Here is a 16,148-nt window from a genome sequence, read left to right on the forward strand (position 1 = left end):
CTTAGAGATTTCAAATCAGGACCCAATGTTTTTTCCTAACACTTTTTTCTTGCCCTGGGTGAGTGGGAAAGTAGCTATCTGCAAGTTGATCTGTGGGGTCTTGCTGGGGCAGTGTTATCATGGTGCTGAGTCCCTGAGGCCATTCAGTGATGGACATTTCACAGTGATGAAGATGAGGATGGTGATGACAGGGTAGCCACAAGGAGGGCAAGCTCCTCCCGGTGACTCCATAGCCCAGGACCCCTGTGTGGTCCCCCTGTGGGAGCTGGAAGGGACAGTTGTGAGCATGGCCCCATTGCAATGGTGGTCAGTAGTTTCTCCCTCACTTGGGAAGGGTTTTAGCCAAGTACCTCAGGGCTTAGGCATGGGCCACAATGAATGGAGAGAGCAGGACCCAAGAGTTCCACTATCCTGGCAGAGTCAGGTTTGGTTTTCACTTCTAAAACTGACGCTCAGCCTTCATATCCAGGACGGGAGAGGGAAGGAAGGCTGGAGGGGATTTTTGTGACCTGAAGAACACATGCTTTATCTCAAGAGGATAATTGCCACTTGGCTCCACTCCTCTGCTACCACATGGGAACATAAGCCAGATTTTCTGATTTTTTTTAAAGAGAAGCCAGAGGTCTAGATTTTTATTTGAATGTGCCGAATTTCCAAATGTCGGCAAACAAAATAGGTCTGCAGATTAGATGAGGCCCAAGAGCCACCATTTGCAACTTCTAATGTAGAAATTTCTCCTAGGAAACATTTCCCTTAAGAAAAGGGCTCCTCCCCTCTTTCTCCAAGAGCCAGTGACACTCTGTAAGCTGCCATGTCCTGGGAGCCCAGCCTTGAGATGGAATCAGGCTTGGAAAACATGCAGGGATAGGAAATAGTTGAGTGGGAAGAGCTTGGAATCTGCCTTAGAGCTCAGGGCTTTTTCCCTGGATTTTCTTAGCAGAAAAGGTGAAGCCAGCCCACCTTCTTACTTCAAACCGAACTTTATAAAGATAAGAGAGTGCTCCTATGGCATCCACCTACCCTGAAGATGTCATCTTCGGAGGCAGCAGACACAGCCTCCTTCATGGCCTTGTCCAGCTCCTCCTCAGCTGTCAGATCTCCAGAGATGGCCCGTCGGATCTCAGGCCCAATGTCATGCAGCGTGCGCAAGCCAGCCTGAAACCCAGAGGGGCACCCAGCCACCTGACCCACCTGCCTCTCCACAAGGCAGGTGAGCCTGAGAGGGTTTATCTGTGTGTGCTAACTGGGGATGTGGTTCGGGACCTCTCTTGTCTGCCCCAAAGTGGAAGAATCCATTTCTCCACCCAGGAAGGATAAAGGGCTGTTCCAGAACTTCAGCAGAGCTCCATAGAGCTCTGGGGAGCTGTGAAGCGGGCAGGACTGTGGAGGGCAGGGTGTGTGGGAAGCAGTATGTAGCCCCTTCACACACCCACCTGTAGAAAGGCTTGGAACTCTCAGAAAGTTTCCTTCTGAAGGGACCTGGCCTCCAGCCCACTGATGACAGACTTAAGCCTTAGCCAGAGGTTGGAAGAAGGTGACCAGGCCCTTCCTTAGGGTGTGGACCCCCCTCCTCACCCCTCACCTGCAAGGACAGGGCGTTCCTTTGGGAAGGCTTGCCCACAAGGCCCTGCTCTTTGCGCTTCTTGAATTTCCGGAAGTACTCTTGGATCAGGAAAGTAGCATAAAACTTGCCAACGGTGACCTCATCATCTGAGACGTGAGAAAAAAAGGACAGAAGGGTGATAAATGGGGGAATTCAGTTGGGCTTCATTAACTTTTTTCAGCATCCAAACTTTCTTAAGTTTTTTAAATTTAATTTTTTAAAAAGAGGTAGTCTATTAACATGGTTCAAAAGGCAAAAATATACTAAAAGGTATACAGTGAAAAGTCTTTTTACCACCCCTCCCCCATCTGCCTAGTTAACACCTTTTAATAAATAACCTTTCTCAAATTAGTTTGAGTATTTTTCCAAAGAGTCTTTCTGCAAATGCTTTCTGAATATAAGCAAATATATTCTTATCCCATCTTTTTTTTTTACACTAGAAGTAGCCTATTGTCAAAATTATTTCCCACCTTGTTTTTTTTTTTTTTAAAGTTAAAAAAATGTATAAAAAACTTTAGTGGTGCCTGGGTGGCTCAGTTGGTTAAGCGTCCGACTTCAGCTCAGGTCACAATCTTGCAGTTTGCGAGTTCAAGCCCCACATCGGGCTCTGTGCTGACAGCTCATAGCCTGAAACCTGCTTTGCATTCTGTGTCTCCCTCTCTCTCTGCTCCTCCCTAACTCATGCTCTGTCTCTCTCTCAAAAATAAATAAACATTAAAAAAATTAAAAAAAACTTAGCTTATATTGCTAACTCATTTTTATTGGATTCTAAATAATTTTTAGATGTTTGCTTTTGAGAGAGAAAGTGCAAGTTGGGAAGGGGCAGAGAGAGGGGGACTGAAGATCTGAAGCAGGCTCTGCCCTGACAGTAGAGAGCTTTATGCAGGGCTAGAACTCACAAACCATGAGATCATGACTTGCATCAAAGTCAGACGCTGAACTGACTGAGCCACCCAGGTGTCCCTATTTGATTCTAAAACTTGAGATGCCCATCATAAACTGACCAGTCCCCTAAGTGCAAACAGTTCTGCTTAAAGATGGGGTTTGGTGTAAGGAGCACCTTCTCCTCTAAGTCTAGGTTTTTCTTATAATTAGACAGATTGGGTTTTCTTACCATGTGGCTTGGCTGAGTCCCTGCTGGGCTGGACACCCAAGTTACACATGACATAATCAGCCTCTGTCTTGGGAATGAACCAGGTGGTGGAGAAGCCAATGACTCTCCAAGGAGAACATTGCATGCCCTATGAGTAGCCCCTTGGTTCCATCTTCTTCTCTGGGAAATGGGCCCAGGAGATAGCTTGTAGGTTAGATATAGGGGCTTGTGATGGTTCTCTTACTCCTAGTTGTACTTTAAGAATAGCCAAGTCTACAGCAGTGATGACCTTCTACATGACAAAGACCTCATTACCATGTGAGAGGGAAAGCCCTGAGTTCCCTGTTTAGGGTAGTTGGGGAGGAAGAGCGGTAGGGAAGAAAGAGCTTGGAGTTCTAGCATCCCTCAGACCTGGGTTTGGATTCTGAACCTACTAGGTACTCACCATGTAGTCTTGGGTCAGCTACATAGTTTTGAAGAACTTCAGTTTCTTGAGCAAACTTCATAGTAACGTTATAAGGATTAAATAATGTACAAAACGTCAGATGATGCTTGGCCTGTGTAGGTGACTTTTCACTTAGCTCCTGTCCTGCTTCCCTTTGGGAAGTGGTTCTCAACAGGGGTGGTGGTGTCACATTTTAAGGAGTGTTTTGGGATTGCGTGGGACTTTCTTTTAGCTGTCACAGTGTGCTACAGGTATTAGGTGGTTCCAGATGTGTCCCTTAAAATACAGGCATGTTTTACACAACAAATAATAGCTTTGCAATCTGCTAGATGTCCATGTGGGGACATAACCTGTCTATAACTATCTAAGCTAAGAACCTAACTGCATTTTACATATGAACAGAAAATAATTTTTTGCCTGCTTTTAATATATCCAGAATTTTCCAGGAATATAACTGCCATGTAAATTGATGGAAGACCATATTTACTTTGTTTCCACTTGGTTAAGAGGGGTTTACATTTTGGAAAATTGTATCCCTGATGGCAACACTGCTCGGGGTCTGAGTCACCTGCGGTCTGCTGTGGTCTGTAAGTAGTCACCTACTTACATTGGTCTGCATTTGTTCTATGTATGTGCACATACGTAGGTGCATGTATGTATACATACATGTGGATATTATATTATTTAATATACTTAGTTATCCCTCAAAATGATAAACACAAAATGTCAATGATATTCAATATCATCTTAGTTCCTTTAAACACAAACTTATTCATCATATGTAGAGCAAGTATTTCAGTTAACTATGACTTTTGGCGTAGTGTCATAAGCCATAGTGCTTTAGCGTGTATATATTGAAGAACATTTGACTTTAATGTATTTTATATTAAAGTGTTATATTAATATTTTGGAAATTATATATGTTGTAGGAAGATTATTATTTTCATTCAGGGTAGTAGTAGGAGCATTATAAACTTTTTGTTATGAAAAGGGGCTTTGGGTTTGACAGGGTAGAGAAACACTGCCCTAGGAGAAACAAAAAGAATTTCAACCAAGAGAGGATCTCAGGGGATTCTTTGTCCAGGGCACCATTATTTCCAGAGCAAACAGCCTGGTAGTTTATGGGGAAACTTATATTTGCAGAGTTTCCTTGGAAATTCTGTCAAACCTCTAAGTATTGAGGGGCCTTGCTTGGTCTTGAAATGTAGGATTGGACCAGATTTCCAAGCTGACATTCTGTATCTGAGTTTGTGAAGGGCATGGCACCCTTGTCCCTTCTTCTTTTTAAAAAAAATTTTTTAACGTTTATTTATTATTGAGAGACAGAGAGAGACAGACCGTGAGCAGGGGAGGGGCAGAGGGAGAGGGAGACACAGAATCTGCAACAGGTTCCAGGCTCTGAGCTGTTAGCACAGAGCCCGACGTGGGGCTTGAGCTCACAAACCGTGAGATCATGACCCTAGCCGAAGTTGGACGCTTAACCGACTGAGCCACCCAGGTACCCCTACCGTCGTCCCTTTTAACCAATAGCACCCTTGAGCCCCACACACAGGGCCTGGGGAAAGCAGGCCTCCCAAGACCCTAGTAGACTCAGAAACCAGGCAAGAGATCCTGAAGTACTCACCACCTGCAGGGGGCACCACTTGGTCTAGCAGCTTCATGCTGGTACGCTTCCAGATCTTCTTGATTATGGCTCGCAGCTCCTCATTGGCTTGTTCTAGGTTCCCTGAGGGGAGGGAGATACAAGGCTGAAAAGGATCATCAGCCCCTTGGGGCCCTCCCATGGAGTGGGTCCTTCTGTGTAGAGTGGGAAGCCGCTACTGGTGGCATTTTGCCCCACAGAGAGACATGGTCCACGAGCTTCACTCTCTCTCTAGGCTACCTCCATCCATTTCTCTTTGTATTGTTCTCTGCATCTTACTTCCCCCTCCCTCCATTCCCTGTCCAGTGCAATTCCTTTTTGCTTCCTCTCTGCCTGCTGCTTGGGCCAGCCACTGGTATCCCTTCACCCCCACATGCTGCTTCCTTGTGGGTGGCACTTGGAGCAGACCAGACAGCCTGCCCTGACTAAGCTCAACAGCCACCTGCCAGAGAGCATGAGGGACTGTTCCAGTGCATGGCATTTCTCATGGGCCTCTGTGGGTGATTGGGAGGTTTCCCCCACATAAGGCATAAAGCATCCATACACAGGGGAACCTTGGTGTCAAAGCCCTTTTCTGAGTCTCCTGTGGGGAGGATGTGGCAAAAAAATTTCTACTTCTACCTCAGTGTAGAAGTAGAAATCAGTAGACACTGGGTTCTGTTTTGGAGTTTCTCTGGGTCTACTTTTTCCACTGGTAAAACAGACTTAATTTGATGCCACTGGTGGTAGAGCAGCTGAAAGAGAGGATATGGTGGGCAGTAGCCTAAATTCTGCCTGAGCTATCTCCCACCACCACCAATATATACACACCCTGCATGGTCCCTGGGACTGTGACTGATGGATTTTACTCCTGTGATTATATTATATTATGTGGCTCCTATCACCTTAAGATAGGGAATCTAGGTGGGCCTGACCTAACACATGAGCTCTTCAAAAGTAGAGAGTTCACTGGTGCAAACTTCCAGTTATAAAATAAATAAGTCCTGAGATGCAATGTACAGTATGGTAATTATGGTTAATAATACTGTACTGCATGATAGTTGCTAAGATCTTAAAAGTTCTCATCACACACACACAAAATTATAATTATATATGGTGATGGATGATAACCAGATTTACTATGGTGATCATTTCTTAATATATACAAATGTGGAATCATTATGCTGTATATCTGAAACTAATGTAATGTTATATGTCAATTGTACTTCAATAAAACCAAACCAAAACAAATAAAAAAGTAATGCATGAAGAAGGTCAAAAGATAAAACTAGAGAGTTGTCCCAAGTTGGAAGTAGAAGGAATAGGAGGTAGCTGCTATGGCCTGAGAGAAAGCACACACTGATGCTGTGAGCTAAGAGCCAGTCCTACAATGGCAAGAAATGAATTCCTCCAAAAACCTAAATGAGCTGGAGCTTCTGGAAGAGGACACATCCTGATCAATATCCTGATTTGGCTTTGTAAGACTCTTAGCAGAGAACTCAGCTACTTCATGGCTGGACCCCTGACCTTTAGAACTGTGGGCTAATAATAGGTATTGTTCAAGCCAAAGAATTTGTGGTAATTGGTATAGGTATAGGAAACCAATACAGGGGTGTTTACTGCTACTACACAGGGGAAGCAGTATGGTTGAGAGCTCTGGTGTTAGACTATCTGAGGTGAAATCTGCCCTGTGGCCACACCAGAGAGTCTCCTGTGGGAAGTGGTCCAACAGGAGTAAGCAGAGGTGGCAATGGAGAGAGAGTGATGGATTCCTGAGTCCCCTGTCAGATCCAAAAAGTACCTGGAGCCAGAGGATAATCCTGGGCATTCCAGTTATGGAGGCATCCCTAACGGTTAGGTTCACTTCCTGGTTAGGTAGTTAGTGGTTTCTGACATATACAATGAAAGAGTCATAATTAAAATAATGCTCAAATAAAAATGCTTATCTTTTGTAGTGGGTTGAATAGTGTCCCCACCAAATTCATGTCCACATGGAACCTTAGCACATGGCCTTAGTTGGAAATAGGGTCTTTGCAGATGTTACTAGTTAAGACAAAGTCATACTTCATTAGAGTGGACCCTAAATCCAATACTACTGGTGTCTGTATAAGAAGAGGAGAAGACACATGGAGACACACAGAAAAAAGGCCATGTGAAGATGGAGGCAGAGACTAGAGTGATACAGCTATGGCCAAGCAATACCAAGCATTGCTGGCCCCCACCAGAAGCTAGAAGAGAGTCACAGAGCAGATTTTCCCTTGAACCTTGGGGAAGAACAAATGTCACCCATACTTCTCCCATTCAGTAGGTTGCCTTTTCCTTCGCTGTGTGAAATTTTTTGGTTTGACGTAATCTCATTTGTTTATTTTAGCTCTTTGTCCTTGCCTGAAGAGACTGGTCCAAAAATATTGCCAAAACTGACGTCAAAGAATTTACTGCCTATATTTTCTTCTAGGAGTTTTATTGTTTCAGGTTTTACATTCAAGTCTTCAATCCATTTAAAATTTATTTTTGTATGTGGTGTAAGATAGTGGTCCAGTTTCATTCTTTTGCGTGTAGCTGTCCAATGTTCCCAGTACCATTTATTGAAAAGACTTTTCCCCCATTGTATATTCTTGCCTCTTTTGTCATAGATTAATTGACCACATGTGTGGGTTTTTTTTCCTGCACTTTCTGATTCTATTCCATTGATCTATGTGTCTGTGTTCATGCTGGTACCATACTGTTTTGATTAGTATACTAGCTTTGTAGTATAGTTTGAAATCATGAAGGATGATACTTCCAGCTTTGTTCTTCTTTTTCAAGACTGCTTTGGTTATTTACTTTTGTGGTTCCATGTACATTTTGGGATGCTTTGTTCTAATTCTGTGAAAAATGCCATTGGTATTAAAAATTTTTTTTAATGTTTATTTTTGAGAGAGACAGTGTGTGAGCGGGGGAGGGGCAGAGAGAGAGAGACACACACACACAGAATCTGAAGCAGGCTGCAGGCTCTGAGCTGTCAGCACAGAGCCTGACATGGGGCTCAAACTCACAAACCCTGAGATCATGACGTGATCTGAAGTCAGATGCCTAACTGACTAAGCCACCCAGGTGCCCCACCCTTAGTATTTTGGTAGGGAGTGCACTGAATCTGTAGAATGCTTTGGGTAGCATGGACATTTTAACAATATTAATTCTTCCAATCCATGAGCACAAAATATCTTTCCATTTATTCATGTTGTCAATTTCTTTCATCAATGTCTTAAACAGTATTCAGAGTACAGGTCTTTCACTTCCTTGGTTGAATGTATTATAGGTATTTCATTATTTTTGATACAATTGTAAATGGAACTGTTTCCTTACTTTATTTTTCTGATAGTTATTAGTGTATAGAAACAGTGATTTCTGTATGTTAGTTTTGCATCCTGTGACTTTACTGAATTCATTTATCACCTGTAATAGATTTGGTGGAGTCTCTAGGGTTTTCTCTACACAATATCATGTCATCTGCAAATAGTGACAGTTTTACTTTTTCCTGTTCAATTTGGATGCCTTCATTTCTTTTTCTTGCCTAATTTCTGGCTAGGACTTCCAATACTACGTTGAATTAAAGTGGTAAGAGTGCACATACTTGTCTTGTTCCTGATTGTACAGGAAAAGCTTCAGCTTTCATCACTGACTATGGTGTTAGCTGTGGGTTTGTCATATATGGCCTTTATTATGTTGAGATACATTCCTTCTATACCTACTTTATTGACACTTTTGATCATAAAATGAATGTTGAATTTGTTAAGTGCTTTTTTCTGCATCTATTGAGATCATCATATGATTTTTTATCCTTTGTTTTGTTAATGTGGTATATCACATTGATTAATTTGTGGATGTTGAACCATCCTTGCATCTCTGGAATAAATCTTGCTTGATTGTGATGTATAATCCTTTTAATGTATTGTTGAATTTGGTTTGCTAATATTTTGTTAGGAGTTTTACATCTATATTATCAGGGATACTGGCCTGTAATTTTCTTTCTTGTGGTATTTTTGTCTGGTTTTGGTATCAGACAAATGATACCTTCCTTCCTCTTTAATCTTTTGGAATAATTTGAGAAGAATAGGTACTAACTCTTCTTCTTAAATTTTTTAAATTTATTTTTATTTTTTAATTAAAATTTTTTTTAATGTTTATTTTTGAGAGAGCGAGAGAGAGAGACAGAGCATGAACAGGGGGAGAGGCAGAGAGAGAGGGAGACACAGAATCAGAAGCAGACTCCAGGCTCTGAGCTGTCAGCACAGAGCCCGACATGGGGCTTGAACTCTATGAGATCATGACCCAAGCCAAAGTTGGATGCTTAACCGACTGAGAGAGAGAGAGAGAGAGAGAGAGAGACAGCGAGCTAACAGGGGAGGGGCGGGGGGGGGGGAGAGAGAGAGAATCCCAAGCAGGCTCCACACTGTCAGCACAGAGCCCAATGTGGGGCTTGAACCCATGAACTGTGACTATGACCCACCCATGAACCATGAGACTATGATCTGAGCCAAAATTGAGTCAGACACTTAACCGACTGAGCCACCCAGGTGCCCTGATACTAACTCTTTTTTAAATGTTTAGTAGAGTTCACTTGTGAAGCTGTCTGGTCCTGGACTTTTGTTTTTCAGAAGTTTTAAAATTACTGTTTCAATTTTATGAATTGTAATTGGCCTATTCATATTTTCTATTTTTGTGTGTGTGTGATTCAGTCTTTGGAAGGTTATGTGTTTCTAGGAATTTATTCTTTTTTTTTTTTTTTTTTTTTTTTAGGTTTTTTGATTTGTTGGTATATAATTGTAGTAAACTCTTACCCTTTGTATTTCTTTTCTTTTTAATTTTTAAAAATGTTTATTTATTTTTGAGCAGGGGAGGGGCAGAGAGAGAGGGAGACACAGAAACTGAAGCAGGCTCCAGGCTCTAAACTGTCAGCACAGAGCCTGACGCAGGGCTTGAACCCACGAACCGTGAGATCATGACCTGAGTTGAAGTCTGACTCTTAACCAACTGAGCCACCCAGGCACCCCTTACCCTTTGTACTTCTGTGGTGTCAGTTGTAACTTTTCTTTCATTTCTGATTTTATTTATTTGGGTCCTCTATCTTTTACTCTTGAGTTTGGCTACTGATTTTATTTATCTTTTCAAAGAACCAGCTCTTACTTTCACTGATCTTTTCTTTTCTTTTTTTTTTTTTTCCCCAATCTCTATTTCATGTATTTCCACTCTGGACTTTATTATTTCCTTCCCTCTACTAATGTTGGGCTTTGTTCCTCTTTTTCTAGTTCCTTTATAACGTTAGATGGTTTATTTGGGATTTTTTTTGTTTCTTGAGGTAGGCCTGTATCATTATGAGTTTCCCTCTTAGAATTGCTTATGTTGCATCCCATAGATTTTGGAAAGTTGTATCTCCATTTTCATTTGTCTCAAGGTATTTTTGTTTGTTTCCTCTTTGATTTCTTTGTTGACCCATTGGTTGTTTAGTAACAAGTTGTTCAGTCTCCACATGTTTGTGGGTTTTTTTCCAGTTTTCTTTTTGTAATTAATTTCTAGTGTCATACCATTATGTTTGGAAAAGATGCTTGATATGATGTCAGTCTTCTTGAATTTCCTGAAACTTGTTTTGTGGCTTAACTATCCTGGAAAATGTTCCACGTGCAGTTGAATAGAATGTGTATTCTGCTGTTTTGGATGAAACGTTCTATATATATTTATTAAGTCCATCTGGTCCAATGTGTCATTTAAGGCCAATATTTCCTTATTGATTCTCTGGATGATTTATCCATTGATTAAGTGGGATATTAAAGTTCCTTACTATTATTGTATTAATGTCAATTTCTCCCTTTATGCCTATTAATATTTGCTTTATATATTTAAATGCTTTATGTTGGGTGTATAAATATTTACAAATGTTATATCCTCTTCTTGGATTGAATTTTATCATTGTGTAATGCTCTTCTTTGTATTTTGTTATAGTCCTTGTTTTAAAGTCTATTTTGTCTAATATGAGTACTGCCTCACTAGCTTTCTTTTTGTTTCCATTTCCCTGGAATATCTTTTTGCATCTCTTCACTTTCAGTCTCCGAGTGGCTTTAGATCTGAAATGACTCTCTTATAGGCAGCATATAAATGGGTCTTGTTTTTTATCTATTCAGACACCCTATGTCTTTTGATTGGAGCATTTAGTCCATTTATTTTTGATGCGATTATTAATAGGTATGTACTATCATCATTTGGTCAATTGTTTTCTGGTTATTATTGCAGTTCTTCTCTGTTTCATTTTTCTTCTTTTGGTGTCTTCCACTGTGGTTTGATGGTTCTTTAGTTATGTTGGGGTTTCTTTCTCTTTATTTTTGTTTATCTATTGTAGGTTTTGGTTTGTGGTTACCATGATGTTCATAAATATTGCTCTCTCTCTATATATAGCAGTTTATTTTAAGCTAATAGTCACTTCAGTTTGAACAAAACTTGTTTTTAGTTTGAACACATTCTAAAAGCACTACATTTTTACCCACCACCTGCAATATTTTATGTTTTTGATGTTATATTTGATATATTTTTTATTTTGTGTATTATTTACTTACTGTAGTTATAGTTAAATTACTATTTTTGTTTTCTTAATATTCATACTATCTTTTTTTAAATGTTTATTTATTTTTGACAGAGAGAGAAACAGAGCATGAGCAGGGGAGGGGTAGAGAGAGAGGGACACATAAAATCTGAAATAGGCTCCAGGCTCTGAGCTGTCAGCACAGAGCCCGATGTGGGGCTTGAACTCACAGACCACGAGATCATGACCTGAGCTGAAGTCAGATGCTCAACCGACTGAGCCACCCAGGCACCCCTATTCATACTATCTTTTTAAGTGGCTGATTTACTGGTAAATATAAGTATATAAATATATATATTCTCTTTATCAGTGAGTTTTTTCTTCATGTACTATTTCCAGTTATGGCCTTTTCTGCTTAAAGAAGACCATTTAACATTTCTGATAAGCTTGGTTTAGTGGCGAGGAACTCCTTTAACTTTTGCTTGTCTAAGAAACTATCTCGCCTTCCATTCTGAATGATAACCTTGCCAGGTAGAGCATTCTTGGTTGACAGTTTTTTCTTTCAATACTCTGAATATATTATGCCACTCACTTCTGGCCTGCAAAATTTATGCTGAAAAATATGATGATAGTTTTATGGGGGGGTTCCTTTGGGCATAACAAGTTGTTTTTTCTCTTGTTGCTTTAAAATTTTTTCCCCTTGTCTTTAACTTTTGACAATTTAATAATATTCCTTGGTATAGGTCTCTTTGGGTTCTCTTTTAGGACTTTTTGTGCTTCCTGGACCTGGATGTCTGTTTTCTTTCCCAGGTTAGGGAAGTTTTCAGTCATTATTTCTTCAAATAAGTTTCCTGCCCCCCCGCTCCCGTCTCCTTCTGGAACCCTTATAATGTGAATTTTAGTGCATTTGATGTTGTTCTAGAGGTTTTTAAAACTATTCTCATTTCTAAAAATTCTTTTTTCTTTTTGCTGTTCTGACGGGATGATTTCCACTATTCTGTCTTCCAAATTGCTGATCCACTCTTCTGTATCATCTAATCTGCTGTTGATTTCTAGTGTATTTTTCAATTCAATTCTTGTATTCTTCTTCATCTCTGTGACTTCTGTTTTGTACTTTCTTATATTTTGTAACTCTTTGTTGAAGTTCTCACTGTGTTCTTTCATTCTTATCCTGAGTTTGGTGAGTATCTTTATGGCCATTACTTTGAAATCTGTCTGGTAAATTACCTATCTCCATTTCATCAGGGATTTCCCCCCCCCCCCCCCCGCCCCCGGGTTTTATTTTTCTCTTTCATTTAGAACATATTCTTCTGTCTCCTCATTTTGTTTGACTTTCAATTTTTGTTTCTACAAATTAGGTGGAATAACTACCTCTCCTATTCTCAAGGAGTGGCCTCATGTAGGAACATCCCCTGTGTAGATTGCATGTGCCTGGAAGTTTTGGCTGGCTGGCTGGAGTTGAAGCCAGCATGGCCTCAGGGAGTCAAGGGACATACGGTGCATGGATCACCCTGATGGAATGGCTGGAGCTCAACCGACACTGGCTGGGGGTGTCCTGGGGTGCACTGAGACCAGGTCACCTTGGTGGGTTGGCTGGAGTTGGTGGGCATGGGTGGGGGCTACCTGGGGGAAGCTGGTGTGGGCTAAGGGCCTGGGGCTCATTGGAGCAACCCTATCAAGCCAACTAGAGCACTTAGACCCTGCTCTCATCTGCATTATCAAGGTGAAAGAGGAATGTAAACAATGGTGCTTTTTGGTACCTCCAACCTGGAAAGAATTCCAGTACTCCCCCCACCATTTAGTGGATGTAAACGGATTTCCTTCACTTATAGTCCTGTTGCCTGTTTTCCCCCTGTGTCTCAGGGTAGGTGAGTCTGGGTGCAGGTCCCTCAGTGCTATCCCTCCTCACTGCAGGTCATCACATTGGTCAGGGTGTTCCCATGGTTACCATGTTTTCATCTTTCCTGCCATTCTCTGTGTGGCGCCTCTAACATTTGTTGTGCAGAAGCTGTTTTACAGGATGAATTGCTCTATATGTGGGTGTAGATTTGGTGTGTCCTTGGGAGGAGGTGAATTCAGGGTCTTCTTACACCAGAATCTCAGACTGCCTCCTTCAGCCTTTGTTTCTCTTTAGTTTGGCAGCATAACTTGAACTATTTTCAATTTTTTAAAGATTAGCTCATTACTTTGACATGTGTCTTGCTGGCCTGGTTCTTGTTTTCCTTCATTGTAGATGTTTCTATTATTTTGTGGAAGGATTTAACTGAGAAATGGCACTTCTTTGGATTCTTCACTGAACTGAATTCCCACACATCATTATCATTCTTATTTTACAAATGAAGAAACTGAAGTAGAGAGAGAATAAATGCCTTATCAAGTTTTAAACAAGCTTCAACAGCTGACTTTGAGGCAGGTGGTCTTTTGACCACACTCTAGGAAACATTGTAATTAAGCTAGAAGCTCTTGGAGAGCAATTGCATCTTCTTAGGTACATTCTATATAGCCTTTTCCACAGAGTGGTTCAGAAATACTTATCAATTACAAAGACAGCTGATTATCTCAGCCAAGGCTGCTGCTAGCCCATAGGGCACATTTGTGCAAACCAGAAGGCATCCCTTCAGGTGGACACATCCCTGAGGGAGCATGGCCCGGCTAGCAAAGCACAGGTGAGATCTTAACCCATACCTGTCAGCTAGCTGAGCACCTTGATCCAGGCACAGCCTGTATAATTGTATGTGATTACCTTGACCATAATCACCATTTGCCAATATGACCCCTTCCTGACACTTCTAATTTAAAAAGAAAGGTAAACATTTGAGAGATCCACACAGTCAGTAAAATTTCATTTAGATGGGGCTTAGTCCTGTTTCAGGTAACACTCATCACCTTCTGCTTTTGAACTATAAGCTATGACTTCAAGATATCACCCAGAATCATTCATAGAAATTGATGGAAAGCTAGGGTTCAAAATAAATAGGCTAAAGGCCAAAAGGCCATTCAAGGAGCAAAGGAAACATGAGCAGGCCAGGCCTCTTCAGCATGTGAAGGTTATCACTGAGCCGCTGCTCTGATACACAGGATGGGAAGATGCTGGGAGCACTTTATAGCCTATTGGTTTCCTCTTTTGTTAACCTGTTAGACCTTCTGAATGGCTCTCCCAGTGGCCCTCAGATGACCCTTACCTTCTGTTTTGATCCGCAGGGCTGTCCGGACTAGGGCAAACAGGGTGGCATTGAACATGACAGTCCCATCACTGTTCAGAGGCATGTTCATGGAGACCAGGCGCTGGAGGAGAAAGGGAGGCAAAGCTGGTGATTACAGCAAACAGTTCTCAAAGGACCTACAGAGCCACCATGGCAGGAGAATGCCAGGAGGGAGCCTTGAAACTTGTGTGTGTGTTGGGAGCAGGTGGGGGTTGAGGCATGGGTCACTAAAATGTATTCAAAATCTGTTCTGGGGAGAATCTCAGCTCTACCATAAGTACTTTCACCCTACCACACAGAGTGAAGGAAGAATGGAAATTGTCCTTATTAGACACTTGCCTCCACAAAAGGATGGTAAGCCCACACAACCCCCTCCTCTGCTCAAATGTCTGCTCAGGCATATGGGTGTGCTTTCTACTGGCAACGAAGAACAGCTGCATGCCAGGCATTTGCCAGGAGCCCACCTGCCAGCAGCATTCATCCAAAGCCTTGACAAGAGAGACAGTAATGGCAGGTTTGCATGCAGGAGGTGTAGTGTATCTTCTTTTCTGTATATTGAAAAATATACCTCTGCATCAAGCTGAATTAAAAGCTTGTTGACTGGATTGGATCAGATTGCCCTTTTCCCTCCATTCTCACCACCCAAAATAGCTGCTATTGCATTGTGCCCTGGTGTGCGGCCCTCAGCACACACCAGAGTAATTATGATAAAGAGCACCATTCTGGCATCTGCTCTCAAGATGTGGTCAAAGATCTTATTCGTTAGATCATATGGTGTCCCATTAACCATAGTGCCAAAAAGGTTTATAATTTTCCTGAGTGACTGGATCTTCTTGACTCTCAAGGACAGTGTGAATTGTGGACTGGCCATGGGGAAGCTCAACACCCAGGCAGTCTGGAAGGCACAAAGACACACTGTCACCTTGTGCAGGCCACATTTGTCCCTGCTCTTTTGTCCATTGTGCTTTGACTTTACATTTAATTTGTGCTCTATTTTTTGGTCTTATCTTCTATACCCTTGGAAATCTTCTAACATCTTTTTTGGAACAAGGTGGAGATGCAAGTGAGAAAAAAATGAGTAAAACAGAACACAATTCAGTTCTCCATTTTCCATGAATGGTTTATCCACAGAGTTAAAATTTTCTATTTGAGCCTCTTCTATACAGCTCTCTGATCTCACTTTCCCTAACCCCTTTCAGCTCATTGTTATTCCAATAAGGAGTACAGAGTGGTGGAAATGGGGATTGAAAGAAGAGGGGAGAGAGTGGAAACAATACCCTTCAGCATTTGTGGGGCTACCTGGTTGGGATTATAATGAGGTAAGGGAGGTGCCTGGACACAGAATTGAAGGGGGCGCTCACTCTCAGGGTCATGTGAGGGCCACATGAGCAACAGTTAGGTCTAAAGAGACTAGGATGCTTGTTTTTACTTTTATGGGGTCATGGACTCACTTAGAAATATGAACATGATGGATCCTCTCCCTCGTACAATTTGTGAGTGTTTCAGTGATTTTGCACACAATTTTAGAGATTTACAGGTCCCTGAGGCTGATACATAGACAGTCTAATAGCCCCCTGATCCCAGGAAGAGAACCCCTAATCCATCTGTCCTTGGCTGGAAGTCTTCTAGG

The 16,148-nt window shown here is 41.6% G+C and overlaps 1 protein-coding gene and 1 long non-coding RNA gene across 2 annotated transcripts in view; one reads left to right on the plus strand and one right to left on the minus strand.

The window, feature by feature from the left end:
• Positions 1 to 16,148, minus strand: part of CACNA1C (calcium voltage-gated channel subunit alpha1 C) — a 664,490-nt gene that overhangs the window by 19,609 nt on the left and 628,733 nt on the right. Inside the window, exons 40-43 of the mRNA XM_081796086.1 lie at positions 14,498 to 14,600; positions 4,766 to 4,867; positions 1,583 to 1,710; positions 1,021 to 1,155 (exon numbers count right to left, since the gene is read on the minus strand). Of these exons, the coding sequence (XP_081652212.1) occupies positions 1,021 to 1,155; positions 1,583 to 1,710; positions 4,766 to 4,867; positions 14,498 to 14,600 (468 nt within the window). The remainder of the gene's footprint in view (positions 1 to 1,020; positions 1,156 to 1,582; positions 1,711 to 4,765; positions 4,868 to 14,497; positions 14,601 to 16,148) is intronic.
• Positions 1,162 to 15,128, plus strand: LOC132694919 (uncharacterized). The gene is made up of 3 exons (XR_009617530.2): positions 1,162 to 1,534; positions 3,578 to 3,728; positions 14,517 to 15,128. It is a non-coding gene; the product is annotated as an uncharacterized LOC132694919 (long non-coding RNA).

Source organism: Panthera onca, chromosome B4 (assembly GCF_046562875.1).
Source record: "Panthera onca isolate mPanOnc1 chromosome B4, mPanOnc1 haplotype 2, whole genome shotgun sequence".
In the NCBI taxonomy this organism is placed as follows: Eukaryota; Metazoa; Chordata; class Mammalia; order Carnivora; family Felidae; genus Panthera; species Panthera onca.